The sequence below is a fragment of the Miscanthus floridulus genome, chromosome 8, assembly GCF_019320115.1.
Source record: "Miscanthus floridulus cultivar M001 chromosome 8, ASM1932011v1, whole genome shotgun sequence".
NCBI classification, from domain to species: domain Eukaryota; kingdom Viridiplantae; phylum Streptophyta; class Magnoliopsida; order Poales; family Poaceae; genus Miscanthus; species Miscanthus floridulus.
In genome coordinates this window covers 91,650,645-91,674,889 of record NC_089587.1, presented here as the reverse complement: position 1 = coordinate 91,674,889, position 24,245 = coordinate 91,650,645, and the positions used below count along the sequence as shown (strand labels likewise).

General features: G+C 42.6%; 1 protein-coding gene across 1 annotated transcript; it reads right to left on the bottom strand.

Moving 5' to 3' along the window:
• Positions 1–4,955: 4,955 nt before the first annotated feature.
• On the bottom strand, positions 4,956–9,703 carry LOC136472923 (biotin synthase, mitochondrial-like). The gene is made up of 6 exons (XM_066470624.1): positions 9,267–9,703; positions 6,744–6,923; positions 6,441–6,547; positions 5,936–6,141; positions 5,646–5,785; positions 4,956–5,430 (listed from the first exon to the last, which is right to left on the bottom strand). The coding sequence occupies exons 1-6, from the start codon at positions 9,474–9,476 to the stop codon at positions 5,125–5,127; spliced, it is 1,149 nt and encodes a 382-aa protein (XP_066326721.1). The 5' UTR covers positions 9,477–9,703; the 3' UTR covers positions 4,956–5,124.
• Between the last annotated feature and the right edge of the window lie 14,542 nt (positions 9,704–24,245).

Sequence of the window (24,245 nt, the reverse complement as noted above, 5' to 3'; positions counted from 1 at the left end):
GGTGGACACTCTGCCGGTGAAGTTTCTAACCCTTGCTCAAATGTGCCAACCACCAAGTGTATCACCTTGTGCACATGTGTTGGCATATTTTCACAAACATTTTCAAGGGTGTTATATAAGTTTGCCTTGAGTCTTTTGTTTTTCTCTTTCTTCTTTTCAAGTCAAGCGCTTGATCATCACCATGGCATCACCATCATTATGATCTTTACAATTTCTTCATCACTTGGAGTAGTGCCACCTATCTCATAATCACTTTGATAAACTAGGTTAGCACTTAGGGTTTCATCAATTCACCAAAACTAAACTAGAGCTTTCAATGGAATCATGTGTTGCGCCATAAGGTGGCCAATGGTCTCTGCGGTGTTGCGGAGACCGAATGGGAGCACTATTGGGGCGCTCCGGATGAGGTATTCCAGGAAGAGCAGCTCTTTCCCAGCAAGCTATGCCATGACGTTGGTGAACGAGAAGGTGAGGTTGCGCAAGTCCTCCCGGGACGGTTGGGTCCTAGGAAGATGCCGAGCTGATGCTTCAACCTCCCATAGTCGAAGTCAAGGAGCTGGCTGCTCCCGAGGGCGCGGGCCTTCGGCGCATGCAGCCACAGCTCCTCGAGAGCCTCGGTGATAGCATTGAGGCTGGCGGAGTGGAGAGGCTGAATGATGATGGGCACCCACACCAGCTCTTCCTCCACTGTGATGATGAAGTCTAGGTCCCCGAAGTGCACGTGTGCGCTCGGGACCCAGCTGATGTCGTGACTAGCCATCCGAGGCCTGGGGTTGATGTCTAAACACGCAAAAGGCCCCTACCAAGCGCGCCAACTGTTGATGTTTTAAGTAAACACCAATGAGTAAATTTGTATATTGCGTGTCTAGTCCGGATGGTGTGCTAAGAAGACACCAGATTTATACTGGTTCAGGCAGAATGTCCCTACGTACCGTTCTTGGCTGCTGCTAGTATTACTTAGCACTGAAAGTTCGTAGTAGGGGTTACAAACTGGTGTGAGAGGGACTGGTCCCAAGTCTTCGGTGATGTGTTGTTCATGATGAGGTGTGGTGAACCAATGCTGTGTGATGCACTTGTTCGATGTATCCGTCCCCTAGTAGGATGCCATGCTTTCCCTTTTATAGTCCAAGGGAAAGGAGGGGTTACAGCCAAAGGGAAGAGGAAAAAAGAAAGAGAAATAAGGCTCCCAAAGGTGTGTCGTCCTCCTCTTCACGTGGGTCTCGCTGACCCTATAGATCGTGGTGGCAGTAGCGTCGCACCGGAGTCCTGTTGGCCGCTACAGCATACGTGCGGGAGTCGTGTGTCGTTCTTGTCTTCCGTCCCATCCGAGCGGACAGAATGGTAAAAGGGTACCCTAACAGAGGCCATACGGGGGGCTGGCGGTATAGTGCCAACCAACTGACATCGGTTGATTGACGTTGGACGGTGGTCAGGCAGGGAGTTGGCAGCATAGTGCGAGCCTATTGACACGGTGGGTGATGTGAGTCCCCAGCATGGCCTGATGCGACCGCCAGTCGCATCAGGATGCGTCCGAGACGTGCTCCCAGGCGTGCCTCCTTGCCGTAGTGGTCGAAGTGGTTTGGGTCCCACCCTGGGGCCACTGCTTTTGTCCAATAGAAAATCTAACCCACAGGGAACAGATGAGGCAGAAATCTCGCCTTGGGGGCCAGGCGAGACGAAATCCGACCCTCGAAGGTCAGGCGAGGCGGAGCCCTCCCCATGGGACCGGATGAGTTGGAGCCCATGCCTTAGGGTCAGACAAGGCGAAAACCTCATCCTCTGAGTTGGACGAGGCATGGCCTGGCTCCTTGGGGTTGGACGAGGTGAAAACCCCATCCTCGGAGTTGGACGAGGCATGGCCTGACCTCTGGGGGTCGGACGAGGCAAAAAACTCATCCTTGGAGTCGGATGAGGTCACAGTTGCATCCTTAACCTTCGGATGAGCTGACGTGATGCTCATTAATCCTTTGGCTCGGATACCCGGGTATATATATCCGACAATAATATAGACATGTCATATAATTTATTGTTTTCTCATCCGTAACTCTTTGTTAATTCCCTATTAGATATAGATAACACGCATTCCCTCTATTTTGAAATGTAAGTCATTTAAGCTTTGTGCTAAGTCGAACTATCGGTGTTTTATAAACCGGACTAGTAAACTTATACGATTACCACGTTGCTCTAGAAAGACGATGGTAGCATCCAAAAGACACGAAGATTTATACTGGTTTAGGTCGGAGCCCTATGTCCAGTCTCAGAGATAATCGAGTGCGTGTTTCTCGCTTGAATGCTCTGAAGTTTTTACAATGGGGGATGCAAGAATGGTGGAAGGGGTAGAAGAATCTAGGCTAGGTGACGGGCAGCCTGAAGAGAAGCTTCAGGAGCCCTGCTACGATGGAGAATGAGTAGGGGACTCAGAATGTCTAGAAAGGGTGCCCTGGCTGCCCTTATATAGAGTTTGGGGCCAGGGCGCATACAAAGCAATAGGTTCTCTCGACCAAAGGATAGTGAGCTTAAGGGAGGTACTAACTAACTTGGCTTGCAAGCTACGCTATCTTGTGAGGTGCGTCTAGGCATGGCTGTTGTCATGGTCTTGTGGCCACGTCGCTGCATGGTGTGGCATGGTGCTACTGTGCCAGCCATGGCGGCACTATAGCATGATGGTAGTTCGACAGCTGTCCTGTGCGACGTGGTCTCCGTCGTGGTCTTCGTCATTGTCTCCTGGTTTCTTGGGGCATCGTACAAGAGTTGGTGGCCGCCCCCGGGTCGTTGGTTGTCTTGTTGTCTTAAGGAGCGGGGGGGGCACGATCCCCTCGTTGCGATTGTGGTTCCTGCCAGCCTGGATGGCCTCTGAGTTGGGGCCCTCGTCGTGGATCCCATCCCGTAGTGGGCAAGATCGTACTCTTATCTCACCGGGCCGTATCTGGCGGTAGTCATCGTACCTGTCGTCGCCGCTTTGGGTGGTATTGTCTTGTCTATGCGGCATGGCACAGGGACGGCGTCTAACCGGACCGAGGTGACTGTTGTCCCCTCGGTCCTTGCGGAACCAGTGCGGCGTGCTTGTTCCTGTCGGAGCAGGCACCCTTGGTTGGGCTCGACCTCTCTCTGTTCCTTCTAGGGGTCGTGATGGGGGAGAGGTCGTGTGCCTTTCCAGCGTCGTGTAGCTAAGGCGTGAGGGAGGCGTCGTGGTTGACCTAGGCCTTAGCGTCCGGCCTGGTTCTCCTGGCTTAGCTAGGCCTCAGTCATTCGGGCCTTCGCTAACTGATGTGTTATGGGCCGCTCGGCCTGTTGACTAATCGGTGCCCTACGACATCCTAGGGTTATAACCCCGACACAAACTTATATAACTTTGATCAAGTTTATAGAAAATATATTAGCATCCAGAATATCAAATAAATACATTATCAAAATATATATCATGGCGCATCTAATAAACCTAGTTTTGTGTTTGTAGATGTTTGTGCATTTTTGAATATCTGCGCTACAAAACGATAATATCTGCGCTACAAAATTTGAATGCAACATTGTCTTCTTTTTTTTACCGAGAAAACATTGGTTTTGGTTTTACTATTACTAGTGTGGTTAGAGCATCTCCAGCAGTCCCCCAATACAACTCCCCCAATAAGATGGTATTGGGGTAGCCCAATATTACTTTCTAGATTTATTGGGGGAGATGTTGTAGCAGTACCCCAATATATATCCCCCAATACCCATATGAAAGGTGAGTCACACAGGAGTATAAGAGAAAATATGGTTAAAAAGTGGTAGTTATGATGGTCCCTATGGTATTGGGGGAGTTGTATCTCCCTCTTTCTTTAAGGAGAGATGAGAAAAATTTTAGTGGCCACCAAAAAAAAGGGAGATGTATTGGGAAACTGCTGGAGCAAGAAAAAAGCATAATTGTCCCTAATATGATAATTTTATGGGGATAGGAGGAGGTATCGGGAACTACTGGAGATGCTCTTATAGAAAGTCTATGTATGAACTAGTATTCAAATGCACAACAACAATTTATGGATGATGGAGTGCATAGTGACAGCATCAAAAAAAGAACGTTTTGGTAGGCTAAATATAGTATATATCTTAAGCTTTAGATCCTCGCCCTTTATGTCAAAGGGGTGGACACAAATTATGCTCTGGTGAAGTCAAGTTGTCTAAAAGAGCGAGGGCGAACAATCCCATGTGGCCATGTACCTGTATTTGTATAGAAATATTATATCTCCATCCTGAAATGATGTAATTCTAAGCATGTCCTTAGTTAAACTATTTAAAGTTTATAGAAAAGAGTATCAAATATTTAGATACCAAATAGATATACTGTTAAAAATGAAAAAATAAATAATAATTATCTGGTATCACAAAGATTGATATATTTAGTTTTATAAATCTGATCAAAAGATAAGTTTTATTTAGGACCTGTTTGATACGAGAGCTAATTGCTAGCTAGCTAAAAATTAGCTCTAGTGCATCCGATGAGGAGGGCTAATAGGTTGGCTATTTTTTTTTATCAAGCTTTGAACTAGTTGTTAGCCAACAAGCTAGCCAATCTTCAGCTAATTTAAGCTCATGTTTAGCCCAATAGCTCAATTAATAACTCGCCCTAGCCCCAGACATGTCCCAAGCGATGACCGTCGGTGTTTGTTGAAACTTATGGACCGCAGCTTGCCACGAGCAGCACGACCCATGGTACTCCATGTGATTTGACAAATTGACACCACACACCGGAGTCTGCCCGTATCATGCCAGTACACGCACAAACATGCGGCAAGCTACCAGCCTACCAACCACAACTGACAACCCAGTCCGCGAATCCATCTGGAACTGGATGGAGCTCCTGACAATGGAAGAACCAATCACAGAGAGCGACTGCTCGCCAAACCCTGCTCGCATGATCACAGCCGTCAGACAACTGATGGCCGGTGATGCTGCATCCAGAGAGGTCAAAGAACAAAGATTGAAACTTACATTACATATATTGGCACTCCTTATTTTGTTTCCAGTCAGTCTGAAGCAACTACAAGATAATGAAATATTGTGGTTTCTACAATACAATGCTCTAGCTATAATAACAATAGTTCTAGTTTTGCCCTAACTGTGATACAGAGATTCGGTAACGATATTCTACAGCGAAGCAGCTTGCTCAGACCTCTCGGTGTCTGCAGGAGCTGCCGCCTCTTCCTCGCCAAAGCTTGGAGCCTTGGGGATTAGGCCAAGGATCTTGAACATTGCCTGGTCCGCGTCGAAGTCGTTATTTGCGGTTGTGAGAAGTTTCTCGCCGGCAAAGATGGAGTTGGCACCGGCAACGAAGCAGAGCGCTTGTTCTGGCATGGAGAACCGTACTCGGCCTGCTGAAAGCCTCACCATGGCCTTTGGCATCACGATCCGAGCAGTGGCGATCATGCGGATCATTTCCCAGATCTCTACAGGCTGATGTGGAACATTAGTTAGCATGAAGAAATAAAAAAAAGGCAGCATGTGCAGATCTTATAATCTACTCCTACACATTGTAGCCAACAATGTGCAATCAATGACTTGTATTATACAAAGATATAGGCATGTTTTCCATGTGTGAGATGCAGGATCACCCACTACCACTAGCTGCAACCACCTAAACTATACAAAATAATCGGCAGTACGAATACCTTCTGGTCCTCAAGAGGTGTGCCTTTTACAGCAACCAATGCATTAATAGGAACACTCTCTGGGTGTGTAGGCAAGGTGGCTAGTGTATGCAACAACCCCACCCGGTCCTCCTCTGCTTCACCAAGACCAATGATTCCACCTGAAAAAAAATGTAGCACCATATTATACACTGAACTACCAAAGACGTATATTCCCCAGTTTTTTGTAAGCTGGAAGAGGATCGCATTGTGCAGGGCAGTCCTCAGTCCTCATATAAAAGCAAGAAACATCAGTGACTTCGAAGAATCACCTGAGCAGATGCTTATTCCAGCTTCACGAACATGCTGAAGAGTCTGCAGTCTATCATCATATGATCTTGTGGTAATAATGTTAGGATAGTACTCTCTTGATGTATCTAGGTTATGATTATATGCTGTAAGTCCAGCCTTCTTGAGTTCTTCAGCTTGTTGTTTCTCTATCATGCCCAGTGTGCAACAGACCTCCATGCCCATACCCCTGCATATTCAATTATCCAATGCATGCTAAAATGTTGAAATAAAGTATAATAATCATGCTTAAAACCTCTGTTGACCGGATATATCATCATATTCCATGCAATTAAGGCCTTTAAGTCAATGGCCTGTATATTGTTGGTGAATACACAAAGCTAGTTTGTTTTGAGAAAATACAAATTAGGTGAACAAAGCCATAGTAATAGAACATTGACCTAACAAAAACTTGTGCAGGGTTATGCAGAACATGCGTCATATATATACCATAGTTTTATCGTATAAACAAAAGATTCCAATGAATACCTAATTTCCTTGACATATTCAAGAATCTGGTTGAAGTTTGTTTTCCTGCCGATGGTTTCTCTCCATGCAGCTCCCATGCAAAAACGGGTGCTCCCAGCCTCTTTTGCCTGTACAAAAATAGATTAGAAAAAGGAGCAATATATAGAATAGTGTACTGTGAGCAATAATAATATTGTACAGAATTTCATGAGTTATAAAGTTATAAGTCTACAATCAACAATAAGATTAGATGTCACTTTGCGACAGTTAAAAACAGCTGAAGTGAACTTGTCACCTCCCAGACAATTATTACATTAACAATACCTTTTTTGCTGCTTCTAAGACAGCATCTTTGTTCATCAATTTTTGGGCCTTCAATCCAGTGTCGTATCTTGATGACTGAGGGCAATAAGAACAATCTTCACTGCACCCACCAGTCTTGATTGAAAGAAGTGTGCACTGCTGCACTTCTCTGAATTTATGGGTATTTCTGTGGACCTGAGCCTGAAAAAATAAAGTGGTTGCTCAGTAATGAGAAGAACAAATGGCACACCAGAATTTTTGCTACCCTATTAACTACGTAATCACATGAATGCTAAATGCTCCATCACAGGTAAACTCATATTGTAAAAGAACATTGTGTTCTTCAACAAACAATGAAGCATTTGAATACGTCTTACAAACTAGCAATTTGTGGAGTTACTCCAAGGAATGCTTACAATCAATGATGGGTCAAGATGCTCAGGAATGTAATAGTTCTACACCAATTTTTTTTATCGAATACGCAGGAGAGCTGCGTATCTTTGTATTACAGAGAGGAAACAATGGCCCGTATACAATACCAACACGATTACTCGAAAAAGACTTTTGATGACCAAACAACAAGGAAAAGACTCATCCAAAATCTCCTGCCCTATCTAGTCTGAGGGCTTGAAGTTTCTTAGCTCCAGCTAGGCACCAGAGCATATACTCATCCTTAAATTGTCTTACAAACTCGCTATCAGAAGGAGAGTCTCCATCAAAGACACAGGCATTACGGTGCTTCCAAAGCAACCACACAGTTAGAGTGATGAGAGAATTTGCTCCTTTCCTGTACTCCTTACTGATCATGCGGATTACCTTAGCCCACCAAACAGCAATGCAAGATAATCTGCTGCTGTCTTCCAGAGAAGTCTGCAAGCAATTGCATACTAAATTTCCTTGCTACTGCAGTTCAATTCCCTTGCAACTGCAGAGCAATTTCCTAGCAAGGCAGCCAAGTAGAACAGTAGACTTGACTGCTATATCAGTCCATCTTCACTAGCTACCTCTGTGTGTATATATGCAACTATGGTAATGTAATAGGTAGTTCAGTTCAGAAGCACTTGCTGGTGCTGGTGCGTGTGTGTTCTGTGCTCCCCCCGCCCCCTCTTCTCCTACCTTCTGCCCAGCCCCAAGTGTAGTGTGTGTAAGAGAGACTGAAGCTGCTGCTCACCTGTGCAGTGCTGCCGGCAGATTCCAACAAGCAAAACATTGATCTCGCAAATGAATATGTTACTTTGACCAAATATATTGAATAGGACATTAGTCACGCAAAATTTGTTATTGGCCTGCATTTATCAGACAATCATGAAATTGAATAAATCATCATACCTGATCTTCACTCCATGGTTTACAACAATAACTAGCCTTTCCTATAGGTAACATACAATTTTGGAAATTCGTAGCATTATGGACTTGTATATAGATTTCCTCTACAGAATTATGCGATGCTCCATTGCTCCAACAACTGCCTAATAGGTACGAGAAGAATCAACAACCATACAGCCTTCTAGTGGTGAATCTTAGAAAAACTTGTCGAGAACATCCCATTCCTGCTCCTAAAAGTGAAACTTTCCATTAACTGCAGTGCCAACTATTGAAAACCCCCACGAGGGAAAGGCTTGATGTGAATTTCCACGGCTCCACAGTATAGGCTATACGGCCCTTGGGCCTTGGGGGCAGTACCTTCCTACCAACACTACAGATGGACTTATAAATTGCTCACCTTTTTTACAAACTTATGAACACATAAGCTTGACAGATAACACCAAAGTCCATATGAACAGTCTTTTCTTGCACACGCAACAAGGTCGAAATTTTTATAATATGAAAAGTCTGTCTTTGGCTTTCAACACTAAATACTTTGCAGCAATGTCAAAAAAACTGGACGCAAAGTTCAAAAAGAACCCAATGAAGTTGACATCACTGTTGAAGTGTTGATAATTGGGGCTTTCCACTGGTTAAAAGTCCTAAAACCTAAATTGACAGAGTCGATGCTCATCACCACCACTTAACGAAACTTAGGTGGCATACCACTAATATCTGTGTACTAAATCCATCAAGTGTTAGCTGAACATGGACTAATGTTTCATTTGGTAGCCGAACACACCCAATATATTCATATATCTGAGAAAGCAAATAAAAATACCCACTGTCCTCATCCAAAGTTCCACTGAGCTGAAATGTCAATCGCTATCGCTAACCAGAACCCGAAAATGAAACATTTTTGGCATTTGCCCAACCGACGACACTCTGTGGCAATCTCCACGGTTAAAAAAAAATTGACATTCAACTAGTACTAGCACCTCTCATGCAACAAATCTAGCATTCACAGCCCAAAGACTCTAAACATAACCGCTAGTAAATTCTCGTAAATCTACGGCCTTCAACTGCCAGAAGCTCAAAGACAGAATCTTTCACTAAATTTCTGGCGAGGCCATTAATCCGGTACCAAACCCGAGATTACCGGTGGAATTTGGGATCGCGAGGTGTCCATTCCATTCCAGTGGTGTGTCATGCACATGTGTGACGGGCGGGCGCACGTACCCCGTGGAAGAGGAGGTCGAGGAGCGGGGAGTCGTAGACGGCCTGGATCTCGGGCCGGCTCCAGTCGTTCCGCGGCCCGTCCCGTATCGCCCGCTCCGCCTCCGCCGCGGCCGCCAAAGCCGCGGGGGCCGATGAGAACGCCGCGGCTGCGGCGGCGAGCGGCGGGCGGACGCCGGAGCGCAGGTTGCGCGCTAGCAGCATCATGGCCATGCTAGCAGGAAAGGGATAGAGCAGCAGCGGGCGATATGGCCGAGGGAGGGAGTTCGTTGCGGCTTGAAGCCAGCGTGAGATTACACGCTCGTCGGCTGGGCGGCTGCAGCGACTTGCGACTTGCTGCTGCGGTCCCTAGTGGTTTGGTAGAATTTGGCTGGAGCCTACGGAATTTGATTCTTGATTCTTGTTTTTCCAGAATTCGTCAAACTTGTGGTGCGGCAGATGAAAATAGTGAGGATGACCCCCGGAAAGACCGAAAGAGTACTCTCGCTGTTTCGACTTTCGACTGGGCCGGGGGTTCGTGAAATATTGGGATAGGACGAGCAACTGCAACGGTAGCTTTTAAATCAGCGCTCTTAGTTTTTATTTACACAGGCTTCTTCTATTATTAGATTAGATGCTATGATTTTAATAAGATTCAAATCTACTAGGATCTTTCAAATTAAGACCTCTGTTTTACGTTTTTCTTTCTTCACATCTGCTATGTATTCTGCCTATTTGATACATCCTATATTCAAACACGAAAATTCAAATTCGAAAAAATCAATAAAGTGCCATCTCAAGGAAAACACGACAATGCAAAAATGGTTGATTCTAACAAAAGATAACTTGATCAAATGGCATTGGTAAGGCTACTATAAACCCTATTTTTATAATGCTATATGGCTCGGCTCATTTGGAATTTCATATTCATCACTTTGGCATTCAATCACCTTCTACTGTATCTAATATGTTTGGTTCTTGGTTCAAAGGATTTTCTTCTAAGCCCAGAATACAAATTTTAGTAGGCGCAACTCTCTTTGTTGCGCCATTTTGGTTTGAGTAGAAATGATTTGATTTTCAGTGAAGGTATAACTAATTCTTTCATGTAGGTTACTTTTAGGAGGACTTATTGGATCAAAAGAGAGAAAGAAATAAATGTTTTTGGAGATTGGGCGTAGAAAATCATAAGTCACCGCGATGAAAATCTTCAATAATTTTGGCTACAAGTTCAGCAAAAACATTGAAGCTTAGAGTAGTTTTTATCTTTCTCTCCGATATCGTTCTTCTTCTGAATCTTTATAACATCTAGTACACTTAATGTTATTCCCTCCATCCTAAATTATAAGACGTTTTGACTTTTCTAGATACAATTGCATTTACTATATGTCTATAGACACATAATATATTTAAGTGTATAGCAAAAACTATGTATCTAACAAACCAAAATGGCTTATATATAATTTGGAAGGGAGGGGGTATTTTGGTCTGTATTACTGGCTATAAACATCCATTCGTGAAACGCATAGGCTAGCTAGATTGATTTTTCCTTTATCTAAAAATATGCTAGGAGGCCAGATTAAATTTCTTTTATCTAAAAAATATGCTTGGCCAAAAAGAAACAAGATGCATATGTATGTGTGTGCGGCTAGCTACAATATATGCATGGTGCGGAGTGAAACGACGTACAACTGTTTGCTCGTCGGTTTCAGTCGTCATGACTTATCAGCTATGGGTCCCGTTCGCTCGAAGAAATTCTGAAAATTTTATGAAAGAAAAATACAGTTTCGAATAAAAAAATGAATTAAGCCAGATTTAAGAACTAGCTAACGCGACGTGGTTTGGCATCAGGACCAGACCAGGATAAGGATGCACCGTACCTGCTACTCCTATGCAGTAGTGCTCTCTCAGCCTACGTACCAGTGAAGTCACTGCAGAGGAATAGCTTCCGAGGGCCAGCTAGCTACCAGCAGCTTTGCACAGTTGCAGTCAGCATCTGGACAAGGAGCCAACGACAACGAGGATGATCTGAGTTCATCTCTGATCTTCTCCTCTCAAAGCATCCTAGCTCATCCACGTGAGTGATGTCTCCATGCATCTTCACAGTCACAGCGAGAGCGGACAGGGTGGATCCAATCCGGCAAGCTCCGTCATGTCGTCAGGCATGACATAAGAAGGTCTTGGCCGCCCTCTGATTCCAATCTTTTCTCATGTTACGCTTCCTTCAGTAGTTCAGTTCTGGCAGCCGACGCCTAAGTTGGCCGCTGTTTGATCCGAGGACAGTACTAGCCATGGATGCCGAGGAGCTCCTAAAGAGGATACGTGAGAGCTAGAGGAGGGCCAGGCCGAGCTCAAGCGTGAGTTGTCGGAGCTTCTGCCGACGGGGCGCCACGACGCCTCCTCGTCGCGCCGGCGCCCCAAGCAGCGTTGTCGCGGACGCCACACGCGGAGCTTGTTAGGCGGGCGATCTCCAAGCAGCTCCTGAGGTCGCCGGAGCGCCCGGTCGGCTGGCGCGCGGTGGCAGTACTCTAGCTCCTCACGGCAACGCCTCCCGCCGCCCGTTGGCCGCGCCGTGCTGTGCGCCAGGCACCACGTGATGGCCATGCAGTCGCTGGGGCAGGCCGTGCACATCCTTGACCTCCGGGGGAAGGTCCTTTACTGGTATGGTTTAATTTGTTTCTTGCATTCCACTGTTCCTGTCCTCCGGGGGAAAATACGCCACGTTGACTTATTTTGATGACCCCCGTCGACTCCGGTAGAATTTTGATGTGAACCTAAATATGAAATTATCTTTCCATTCATTGATTGAACATAAAAAATGAATAGTATACTACCTCTCTCTCCCCAAAAACACGTACCTATCATATGCGTGTCAGTTTAAGTAATTCACGTTTGACCAAGTTTTTAGATTGGGCTTATGCTCGTACTTATGCTAAAATGCTACGAGAAAAAAATATTATTTATTCGCTGAAAAATACTGCTGAATTAGTTTAAGTGAATAGGACTATATTTATATTTATGAATCCAAATCAATTGATTATGAAAATACATTTCATAACTAATCTATTGACATTTATTTGATATTAAAAATATTTATATTTTTTATTTATAATCGGTCAAACTTATATACTAAAACATGACACCGTTCCTGAATTATATTTTTTTAGGGGGGCAGAGGGAGTACATCCTGGACGTCCATTTTAGTGCGAACTGTTCCTGAAGGCCGAGGTAGACTCGAACTCGAGTTGGACTGGGCCTCTCACTTGACTTTGACGTTTTTGATAGTCTCCTACTATGACAGAACCGTCCGAAATAACATATTTACGGAGGTTCTTGTCTTCCACTAGATACTAAGGTCATGTTCGGCTTACCCTATATTCGGTTTGTTCGGCTTCTTTTTATAGCCGGAACGGTGTTTTTCTCTCACAACAATTCAGCCGGAACAGTGTTTTCAGCCAATTTCAGATCAGCGAACGGGGCATAAGCACCCCGAAGATGAGCTACATCAGGCAGTTCCGTCGAGCACACCCTATGTGAGAACCCAAAAATCTACATTTTTCATCAGGATCACAAATGAGAGAATAAAGCTTACAACATTTTAGCCATTTCCTACAACACTTTTCATGCAATATCAGAGTATAATATTTATTGTTTATAACAGCGGAATATAATCATGTTATCAGAGTCTCAGCGGAAATAAAATCATTTAATAACAAGTTAAACATTAACATGCTGATCCGTTATATACATCATAACAGGTTATAAGTTTTTTCATTGTAAAATATTTTGGGTGAAAGTATTAATTAAATTCTATGTCCGCAACGTTAAGTAAATCCTCATTGAGCCCACTAGAAAGTTTTCACACACAAGTGACAGCTCAACATGTTCATGTCACCTGCAACAGGATAGAACAAACCCTGAGTACTCAATTGTACTCCGCAAGGTTTATCCGCCAGGAGAAAAGAAAAGACTCCAATGATATGCAAGGCTATCTAGCTCGTGGGTTATTGCATCTGTAGGAAGCATTACTAAAAGTGCATCCTTATATTTAATTTCATTAGCAATCGTCATTAGTTCATTAACTAACCATTCTATATAAGCACATGTGCTACTTTTCAAGCAGGTGGTAAGCAATCAGACCATTTTATCATCTTTCATATTCCAGTTCTTACTACGGTGCTAGATTGTAGACAAGTCGTACCGGATTACCCCGGCGATTCACGAATCAATGTGCCCAGCTAGGTACCCCGAAACACACACCCCGCTTGTACCCCAGGCACAGGCCGAACCAACCCACCACTCTCCTGTCAAGGGGTCCAGGTCTCCGTCCAAACTTGAAATCCAAGCCCCCACACCTGAGTCCCAGACTCAGTGTGGTGCTTAGACCTCCACCATCCCCATTTCCAATCAGTCGGTCCGGAAAGAGCCGGAACCCACGACAAGAGAGCAACGAGCCTTTCATGCTCCCATAAACAAGTATGTGCTCAGAATAATAAGTCTGTGACCTGCCTAGAATTCAATGCAACGGTCGATCCTTAACCGACACAGGCGGAACAAGTGCAATCCGAGCCTCACTCGAATGCCAAACCAAGTCTAGATCCAAAGTATCATTTCGTCCAGTCACCAATTATCATTCATATATATTCTATGTGATAGTAATATAATAATAACAATAATATCTTTTCTATCTCTCACGAGTGACAGGCAATCACTCGACTTCTACCGGAGTCCTATAGCATAACAATCTACACAATCCTCTCATACTAGTAAGACTCATGAGATAAGGATATATATATGTAGGGCTGGATGTCGAGCTTGCTCGGCTCGTTATGGCTTGGCTCGTTATAGCTCGGCTCGTTATGGCTCGACTTGTTATGGCTCGTTATACAAACGAGCTAGAAAACTAGCTTGACTCGGCTCGTTAGCGAGCTCGAGCTAGCTCGTTTGGCTCACGAGCCAAAGCATAAAAATATAGTACAGAGCAAATACATGACTCGTATGAATGAAATAAACAATGTACAGATAAATTTATCGATGGAGAATATAATCCATTGATTGATCCAGTAACGGACAATTCCATTCATCCATACATAGCTTAGAGCATCATCCATTGAATAATTCCATTCATCCATACAGTTTTCTAGATCGGAGCAAAATAGATGAGCAACAACTAGACCGAGAAAATAAACAGCAGCAGGACAGCAGCCTTGCAGGCTTGCTGTTACACGGTAAAAGGTAGCAGGCAGCAGCCAACGCCCAACAGGCAACAGGGGAAAGGGAAACGGCGGCTCGGGAGGTGGAAGTGGAGTCGACTGGTGGTGACCTGGTATATATTGTGGTATATATTGGTTAGGGTTTCATTAGTATTGGGCTAGGGCGAGAGATATATTGCTATATGGGCCAATTTCAGTTGCTCTAATGTGAAATTAACTTGGCTCATTATGGCTCGCGTTTCAGTTGCTCTGATGTGAAATTAACATTATGGCTTGCGAGCAGCTCACGAGCTGGCTCGTTAACTAACCGAGCTATATCGAGCTGGCTTGTTAATTAAAAATTTAAACGAGTCGAGCCCAAGCCGAGCCATTAACGAGCGAGTCGAGCGAGCTAGCGAGTTACGAGTTTTTTGTCCAGGCCTATATATATGCAAGTGGGTTTCATTCAACTCCTTAAACTGAATGCACAGGCATAAAATAAAGTGCAGAATAATAGAGGTTATGCACCGGGGCTTGCCTAGGTAAGATATAACAAAAAAATTAGCATTTCATCGTGGTGGCATGATCCTCCGGACCATCCTTTCGATACTCCAGATGACTCCATGATCCCTCATTGTTCCTATCAGGGTATACGTAGATGAAATGCAGAGACGTAATTAATCAACTGCAACCGTGACTCGTAAAATACAATTTATGTCTCTCAAGCTAACGAGCTAGTTCTAACGATGACCTACTTAGGCTATGTATCCACGTTGTCGAACCAGACGTTATTTCCCAATGAGTGTTTTAGCTATACAAACCCAAGTTATTTCTTTATTACATTCTATCGATTTAATATCTATTCGAAATATGACATCATTATCTATCTAACAAACTAGTTACTCAGGAGCTACAAAAATTACAGTGAGCAGATAATAATATTAGGAATTTACTGTAAATTTTTTAGAGTCAACACTATCACCATTTCCTCACAAAAAATCCCACAAGTTCATATTTTAACAATATTAAACATTTTAAAATAATTAGAGCAACCCTAAAAACAGCACCAACTAGATGAACAAAATACATTAACAGATAGATCATGATTTTAGAAACTTAACAAAATTAGGTTCACTATTTTTGGATCCCTAAATGATTTTATATCTAAATAATAAAAATCAGCTCAGAATTTATTTTAGAAAACTGTCGGATTCATAAACCCGGAGTCCCTCATGGACTAGCTTCTCAACAAAAGCTCGGTCCAGCAGACAACGTTGTGAGCAACGCGCAACTCATGGGCTAGCCCAAAAACCTATGCGACAGGCCAAAAGGACGATCCAATCTCCGACCGGAAGGCCGAGTGAAAGCTCTAGTTTTGTTTTGGTGAATTGATGAAACCCTAAGTGCTAACCTAGTTTATCAAGTGATCATGAGATAGGTAGCACACTTCAAGTGAAGAAGCTAATAAAGATCATAGCATGACAATGGTGATAGCATGGAGATGATCAAGGGCTTAAACTTAAAAAGAAGAAAGAGAAAAACAAAAGGCTCAAGACAAAGGTATAACTTATAGGAGCTATTTTGTTTTGGTGATCAAGACACTTAGAGAGTGTGATCATATTTAGGTTTGATAGCCGTACTATTAAGAGGAGTGAAACTCGTATCGGAATGCGGTTATCAAAGTGCCACTAAATGCTCTAACTCATTGCATATGCATTTAGGATCTAGTGGAATGCTAACATCCTTGAGAATATTTGTGAAAATATGCTAACACATGTGCATAAGGTGAAACACTTGGTGGTTGGCACATTGGAGCAAGGGTGAAGAAATTAGAAGAGAAAACGAGTTGGTCGCGAAGACGCTGGCGTCGGTCAACTGACCGGACGCTGGGTCTGAAAGCACCGGACGCTGGCAGCGTGCGTCCAGTCGAACTAGTCGGTTGGCACAATACCTTGGGTATTGCACCGGACGCTGGTTTGTGTCCGATCAAGGTGGACCGGACGCGTCCGGTCGAAGAAATACGCCTCGGGGAGCTTACTGTACTCGACCGGACGCTGGGGCTTCAGCGTCCGGTCAGTTTTGCTGGTGCGTCCGGTCAGCTTCGTAGCCGTTGACATCTAACGAACAGCGTTTGAAGCTGGTGACGCGTGGCGTCCATCGGGCGACCGGACGCTGAGGCGCTGCGTCCGGTCAGTTGGACCGGTGCGTCCGGTCGACCCGTGTTATGCCCAGTGAAGGGGCATAACGCCTCTATTCCGTGGGGGCTTCTATTTAAGCCCCATGGCCGGCTGTAGCTCACATCTTTGGCCATTTTCATTGACATAGCAACCTTGTGAGCCTAGCCAAAGTCCTCCCACTCATCTCCATCATTGATTCATCATCATAGTGAGATTGGGAGTGAATCCAAATGCATTGCTTGAGTGATTGCATCTAGAGGCACTTGGTGTTCGTGTTTCGCTGCGGATTTCGCTTGTTACTCTTGGTGGTTGCCGCCACCTAGACAGCTTGGAGCAGCGAGGATCGTCGAGCGGAGGTGGTGATGGTCTCCGGCTCCGATCGTGGTGATTGTGAGGGGTTCTTGACCTTTCCCCGGTGGAGCGCCAAAAGGTACTCTAGTGAATTGCTCGTGGCTTGTGTGATCCTCATCTTGTGTTGGTTGTGCGGCACCCTATTGAGGGTTTGGCATGCGAATCCAATTAACGCGTGAACCTCTAAGTGAGTGAATCGCCACAACGAGGAGTAGCTTGCCGGCAAGCAAGTGAACCTCGGTAAAAATCATTGTGTTCATCCTTTGATTCCGAGGTGATTGGTCTTCATTGTTATTCATCCTTGTGATTGATTGGTTCACTCCTCTGCACGGCGGTATAACTATCTTGATCACTCTCTTTACATTATCACAAACTAGTTGACAAGCTCTTTAGTGTAACTAGTTATGAGAGCTTGCTTGCTTGGTTGGTGTGGCTCTTTAGTTAGCCTTTGAGAGCACACTAACATAGGGTAGTGTCATACCTCTTATGTGAATCGACACTATCTAAACTAGAATTGTGGTAGGTGGCTTGCATTTTGAGTAGGCTAGCGCAACACTTGCTTCGTCTCATAATTGTCTAACATTTTGTTAAGTGTTGTTGTAGAAATTTTTATTAGGCTATTCACCCCCCTCTAGCCATTAGGACCTTTCAAGTGGTATCAGAGCCGAGGTCACCGTTATTTGAGGCTTAACAACCTTCGGTGTTAAAATGGCTCAAATCAACAATACCAAGAAGCCACCCCAATTTGATGGCTCTAACTATCCCTATTAGAAGGCCAAGATGACAACTTATATTAAGTCAATCAATAGGAAGATTTGGAAGGTGGTAGAAACAAAAATTAAGATTGAAGATCCAGAGAATCCCACCATGGCCGAAGAAGTTCTTCTCCAAAACAATGACATTGCTCTAAGTGCTATTCATGATGCAATTGATGAAAGAATATTTGAGCAAGTCAAAAATATTGAGATGGCTCATGGGGCATGGAAGAAGTTGGAAGAATTATTTGAGGACACTCAAGCCATGAAGGGTGCAAAGGCTTACATTCTCAAAGAGAAGTTTGCAAGCTTCAAGATGAAGGAGGATGAGAGTGTGTCGGAGATGTTCCATATGCTTCAAGTGCTTGTCAATGATCTCAAAGCACTTGGAGAAGAGGTGAAGGATAAAGACTTCTCCCACAAGTTCTTGAGATGCTTACCCTCAAGATTTGGTACATTGGTCACTATTCTAGTGAGGAGTGGTTTGGACACCATGATATCAAACCAAGTGTTGGGAGATATAATAACCGATGATCCTTATAGAGATGATGATGAGAAAGAAGAAAAGAAGGAGAAGAAAGATGAGAAGAAGGATGAGAAGAAGAAGAGCGTAGCATTCAAAGCCACATCATCCAAGGGCAAAGCAAAGCAAGAAACATCAAGTGAAGAAGATGAATCATGGGATGATGATGATGATGAGAAGATGGCTCTATTTGTCAAGAGATTCGACAAGTTCATGGTGAAGAAGGGCTACCGTGCTAGAAGAAAGAAGTCTTCATTCAAGAACAAAGAAGAATCAAGAAGGTGCTTCAAGTGTGGAAGCAAAGATCATCTTGTTGCTCAATGCCCATACAATAGTGACAATGATGATGACAACAAGAAGAACAAGAAGAAGGACAAGAAGGAAAAGAAAGAGAAAAGGACAAGATGGCCTTCAAGAAGAAGAAGGGTGGTTCCTATGTAGTCACTTGGGATAGTGATGCTTCCTCAAGTGATGATGATGATGATAGTGATGATCACAAGACCACCAAGAAGAAGGTTCATGCAAGCATTGCCATTAATGAGAAGCCTTCTCTCTTCGAATCTTCATCATGCTTCATGGCTAATGCCACTAAGGTACAATCTTGCGATGATAAAAGTGATGAAGAACATGATGATGATAATGAACATAAAAATGAAAATAATAGTGATAGTGATGATGATGAACCTACTAAGGATGAATTATTTGACATGCTAGAAGATGCTAGAGAACATTTTGATATCAAGAGAAGAGAATACAAAAGCTTGCGTAAGGAACTAAAAGCCCTTAAGCAAGCCTTTGATGAGCTCAATGCATCTCATGGGAGGCTAGAGGAAGCCAATGAGAAGCTTGGCAAAGCTCACAAAAAAGCTTGAAAAGGCTCATTCCTCTTTGCTTGATGAGCAAAATAAAAAGCATGTTGAAACTCACAATGTAGGCTTAACTTGTGATATAATTGATGAACCGCTATCTATGCCTATTATTGTTGCTCCTACTAATCCTTCTTGTAGCACTTCCACTTCTACCTCATCTAGTAGTGATGGTCTCACTTGTGATGCCTCATTAGTGGTTGAGAATGAGAACCTCAAGAAGGAGGTCACTAAGCTCACTCACAACCTAGCTAAGGCTTATGGTGGTGAGGACCGCTTGCTTATGTGCTTGGGTAGCCAAAGAGCTTCTCTCTACAAAGAGGGATTGGGCTATACCCCCAAGAAAGGCCAAGCGGCCTTTGCTCCTCACAAGACTAGTTTTGTGAAGAACAATGGTCGGTTTTGCACTAGTTGCAAGCAAGTGGGTCACAAAGAGCAAGAATGCAAAAATAAGAACAAAAATGCTAATGTATCATTTATTAAGCTTGATTCATGCTATATGCTTACTAAGGGTACAAATGATGTGAATGCTAAGTTCATTGGTAAACCATGGACGGGCTCAAAGAAGAAAGTCATTTGGGTACCAAAGAGCCTAGTGACTAACCTTCAAGGACCCAAGCAAGTTTGGGTACCTAAAAGGAATTGATCTTCTTTTGTAGGTCAATTACAAAGCCGGAGGAAGACATTGGGTTCTTGATAGTGGGTGTACTCAACATATGACCGGTGATGAAAGAATGTTCAACTCAATCAACACCAATGGCAATGATGGTTATGATAGTATCACATTTGGTGACAATGGCAAAGGCAAGGTTAAATGGTTTGGTAAGATTGCAATATCCAATGACATGAGCATATCCAATGTGTTGCTAGTAGAGAGCTTGAATTTCAATTTGCTATCCGTGGCACAATTATGTGATCTTGGATTCAAATGCATATTTGGAATAGATGATGTAGAGATCATAAGTGTAGATGTCTCTAACTTGATCTTCAAAGGCTTTAGATATGAGAATCTATACTTAGTTGATTTCAATGCTAGTGAAGCTAAATTATCTATATGCTTGTTCACTAAGTCTAGCATGGGTTGGTTATGGCATAGAAGGCTTGGTCATGTTGGAATAAAACAATTGAATAGATTGATTAAGCATGACTTAGTTAAAGGCTTGAAAGATATTGTGTTTGAAAAGGATAAGCTTTGTAGCTCTTGTCAAGCCAGCAAACAAGTTGGAAACACCTATCCTAAGAAAAGCATGATGAGCACTAGTAAAACATTTGAGTTATTGCACATGAATTTGTTTGGGCCAACACAATACACTAGTATCGGTGGTAACAAGTATGGCTTTATGATAGTGGATGACTACACTAGATACACATAGGTATTCTTTCTAGTGGACAAAAGTGATGTATTTGCAACATTCAAATCATTTATCAAAGGCATTCACAATGAGTTTGAAACAACCATCAAGAGAGTTAGAAGTGACAATGGTAGTGAGTTCAAGAACACTAAAATTGATGAGTTGTGTGATGAATTTGGAATTAGACATCAATTCTCAGCCAAGTACACTCCACAATAAAATAGCCTTGTTGAGAGGAAGAATAGAACACTTATTGATATGGCAAGGTCTATGCTTAGTGAGTACAATGTGAGTCAATCTTTTTGGGCCGAAGCTATCAACACGGCTTGCTATTGTAGCAACCGTCTCTATTGTCACCGATTGAAAGAGAAGACACCATATGAGCTCTTGAATGGTAGAAAGCCCAACATTGCATATTTTTAGGTCTTTGGTTGCAAATGCTATATCTTGAAGAAAGGCATAAGATTGGGCAAGTTTGACAAGAAATGTGATGAAGGATTCCTACTTGGCTATTCCACTACAAGCAAAGCATATAGAGTTTGTAATTTGGATAGTGGTACTCTTGAAGAGGTTCATGATGTTGAATTTGATGAAACCAAGGGTTCACAAGTAGAAGATGAGAACTTAGAAGATGTTAGAGGCATTCAACTTTCAAATGCCATGAAGAACATGGATGTTGGTGAATTGAGGCCTAGGCAAGTGAATGATGAAGAAAATAATCAAGTGCAAGTGCTCTCTAACTCAAATGTGCAAGATGATACAAGTCAAGCTAGTGCAAGTGACTCTCATGACATTAATCAAGATCAAGTGGCTAGTACATCATCTCAACCCAATGATCAAGCAAGTGTAAGCAATCAAGTTCCAATCCTCCAACCAACAAGTATTGCAAGAGATCATCCTTTGGATATAATCATTGGAGATATTTCAAGAGGTGTACAAACAAGATCAAGATTGGCATCATTTTGTGAACACTTCTCATTTGTGTCATCCATTGAACCAAAGAAGATAGATGAAGCTTTGAAAGATGTTGATTGGGTCAATGCTATGTATGAAGAGCTAAACAACTTCACAAGAAATCAAGTATGGGAGTTGGTAGAAAGACCAAAGGGACACAATGTGATTGGAACCAAATGGGTTTTTAGAAACAAGCAAGATCAAGATGGGATAGTAGTAAGGAACAAAGCAAGATTGGTAGCACAAGTATATACACAAGTTGAAGGTCTTGACTTTGGAGAAACATATGCCCCCGTTGCTAGATTGGAAGCAATAAGAATCTTACTAGCCTATGCTTGTGCTCACAACATCAAGCTCTATCAAATGGATGTTAAGAGTGCATTTCTCAATGGCTACATCAATGAAGAAGTATATGTAGAGCAACCTTCTAGTTTTGAAGATGATAAAAAGTCCAACCATGTATACAAGTTGAAGAAGGTATTGTATGGCTTGAAGCAAGCACCTAGAGCATGGTATGAGAGATTGAGAGATTTCCTACTCTCTAAAGGGTTCACCATGGGCAAGGTTGACACCACTCTTTTCATCAAGAAGATTGAAAAAGATCTATTTGTATTGCAAATGTATGTTGATGACATCATTTTTGGATCAACCAATCAAGAATTTTGTGATAAGTTTGGAAAGATGATGGCTAATGAGTTTGAAATATCCATGATTGGAGAATTGAGTTACTTCCTTAGTCTTCAAATCAAACAATTGAAATATGGTACATTTGTGAGTCAAGGCAAGTACATCAAGGACATGATCAAGAAGTTTGGCATGATTGATAGCAAAGTCATTAGCACACCAATGGGAACCAATGGCAATTTGGATAGTGATGCAAGTGGAAATATGGTAGATCAAAAGTTGTATCGGTCTATGATTGGAAGCCTACTCTATATGACCGCATCAAGACCGGATGTCATGTTTAGTGTATGCATATGTGCAAGATTTTAAGCCTCACCAAGAGAAAGTCATTTGAAGGCTATAAAGAGAATATTGAGGTACTTGAAGCATACACCAAATGTTGGTTTGTGATATCCCAAAGGAGCAAAGTTTGAGCTACTTGGTTACTCTGACTCGGATTATGCGGGATGCAAGGTTGAAAGGAAGAGCACCTCGGGCACATGTCAATTGTTGGGAAGATCACTTGTTTCATGGTCATCAAAGAAGTAAAATAGTGTTGCATTATCAACCGTCGAAGCCGAATACATAGCCGCCGGTAGTTGTTGTGCACAAATACTTTGGATGAAGGCCACTTTGAGTGACTTTGGAATCAAGTTCAAGAAAGTACCATTGCTATGTGATAATGAGAGTGCAATCAAGTTGACAAACAATCCGGTTCAACATGCAAGAACAAAGCACATTGATGTCCGCCACCATTTCATAAGAGATCACCAACAAAAAGGGGACATTTGCATTGAGAGTGTAGGCACCGAAGATCAACTTGCCGATATATTCACCAAGCCATTGGATGAGAAAAGGTTTTGCAAGCTAAGGAATGAGTTGAACATATTGGATTTCTCAAATATGTGTTGATGCACCCCCACTCATATGACATGCCTCTCCTTCGAGCAATCCAAGGTAAAAGTTGATTGACATGACATACATCCTTGCTAAGGATATGTTCAGTGCATCTATTCATATTTTTGATCTTATTAGGACCTTTCAAGTGGTTCTATTTGATTAGGCTCATTTATGAAAATCAAATGATTTTGATGTCTATATGGTATCACTATTGCTTCTATGCTTGACTTAATCTAGTGATAGCATATGACATGTTTATAGGCTTGTAAACCTAGTGTTTAATCTAGAAAATGAACTATAAGTGTTTAACTCAACATGGTATAAGATAACCTTTATTTGGAGGTGTGAAGAAGCTTGTCCTTAGATCAAACTGAGTTAAATATCTTTGGGAAATAATCTAGAATTGAACCAAATTTGAGAAAATGACCCTCACCCCATTGATTAACATTGATAATCTCGACCCTACAAGTAATACTATCTATATTTGGAACCTTTATGGTCATTGATGAATGATGACAAAGGGGAAGAAAAACAAAGATAGTAACAAAGATAGTGAAAAAGGGAAAGAAACATAAAGATATCTTGATATATGACATAGGGGGATATATGACATAGGGGAGAGATATAACAAAGGAAAGGGATCAACTAAAATTTTGAGCACACAAGTAGGGGGAGCAAGCTCATGACCTTGTATGGTGCATTTGAATGTGCATTTCATATGTTTGCTTGCATGACATAAGTATTAAAGTTAAACATCCATGCTTGTGTGATGAATATTAGTTGTAAGATTGAATGATGAAATGAAATCACTAGATAACTTTCATTTCCAAATAAGTCTTTACAAGTGGTATCTTTCAAAAATATGTTTCCAAGTGATATAGAACTAACCATGGTGCTAAGGATGGTATATTGGTGCACTTCGATTGGTATCACGCTTCAAAGGTCCATCTCTTATACCTTAGCATCATATGGTAGACATTGACTCCTACATTTCCTATCTAAGCATATGTGCAAGCTATAATCCAAACTCTTAGCATATAAGTAGGGGGAGCAATTCCTACCATTTGGGGTTCATGAAACTTGTCCATATCCTTTTACACATGGTAAATATGCTTGGCAAGCAACATGGATTCAACTAAATTTCAATTCATATCTTTGTATAAGGGTTGTCATCAATTACCAAAAAGGGGGAGATTGAAAGCCCTAGTTTGGTTTTGGTGAATTGATGAAACCCTAAGTGCTAACCTAGTTTATCAAGTGATCATGAGATAGG

Coding starts and splice junctions, on each gene's coding strand:
- LOC136472923 (XM_066470624.1), bottom strand. CDS start 9,476: ATGGCCATGATGCTGCTAGCGCGCAACCTGCGCTCCGGCGTCCGCCCG. Junction 5,786..5,935: donor TGGAATAAGCATCTGCTCAG/GTGATTCTTCGA, acceptor ATTTTTTTTCAG/GTGGAATCATTGGTCTTGGT. Junction 5,431..5,645: donor CACCTCTTGAGGACCAGAAG/GTATTCGTACTG, acceptor GTTCCACATCAG/CCTGTAGAGATCTGGGAAAT.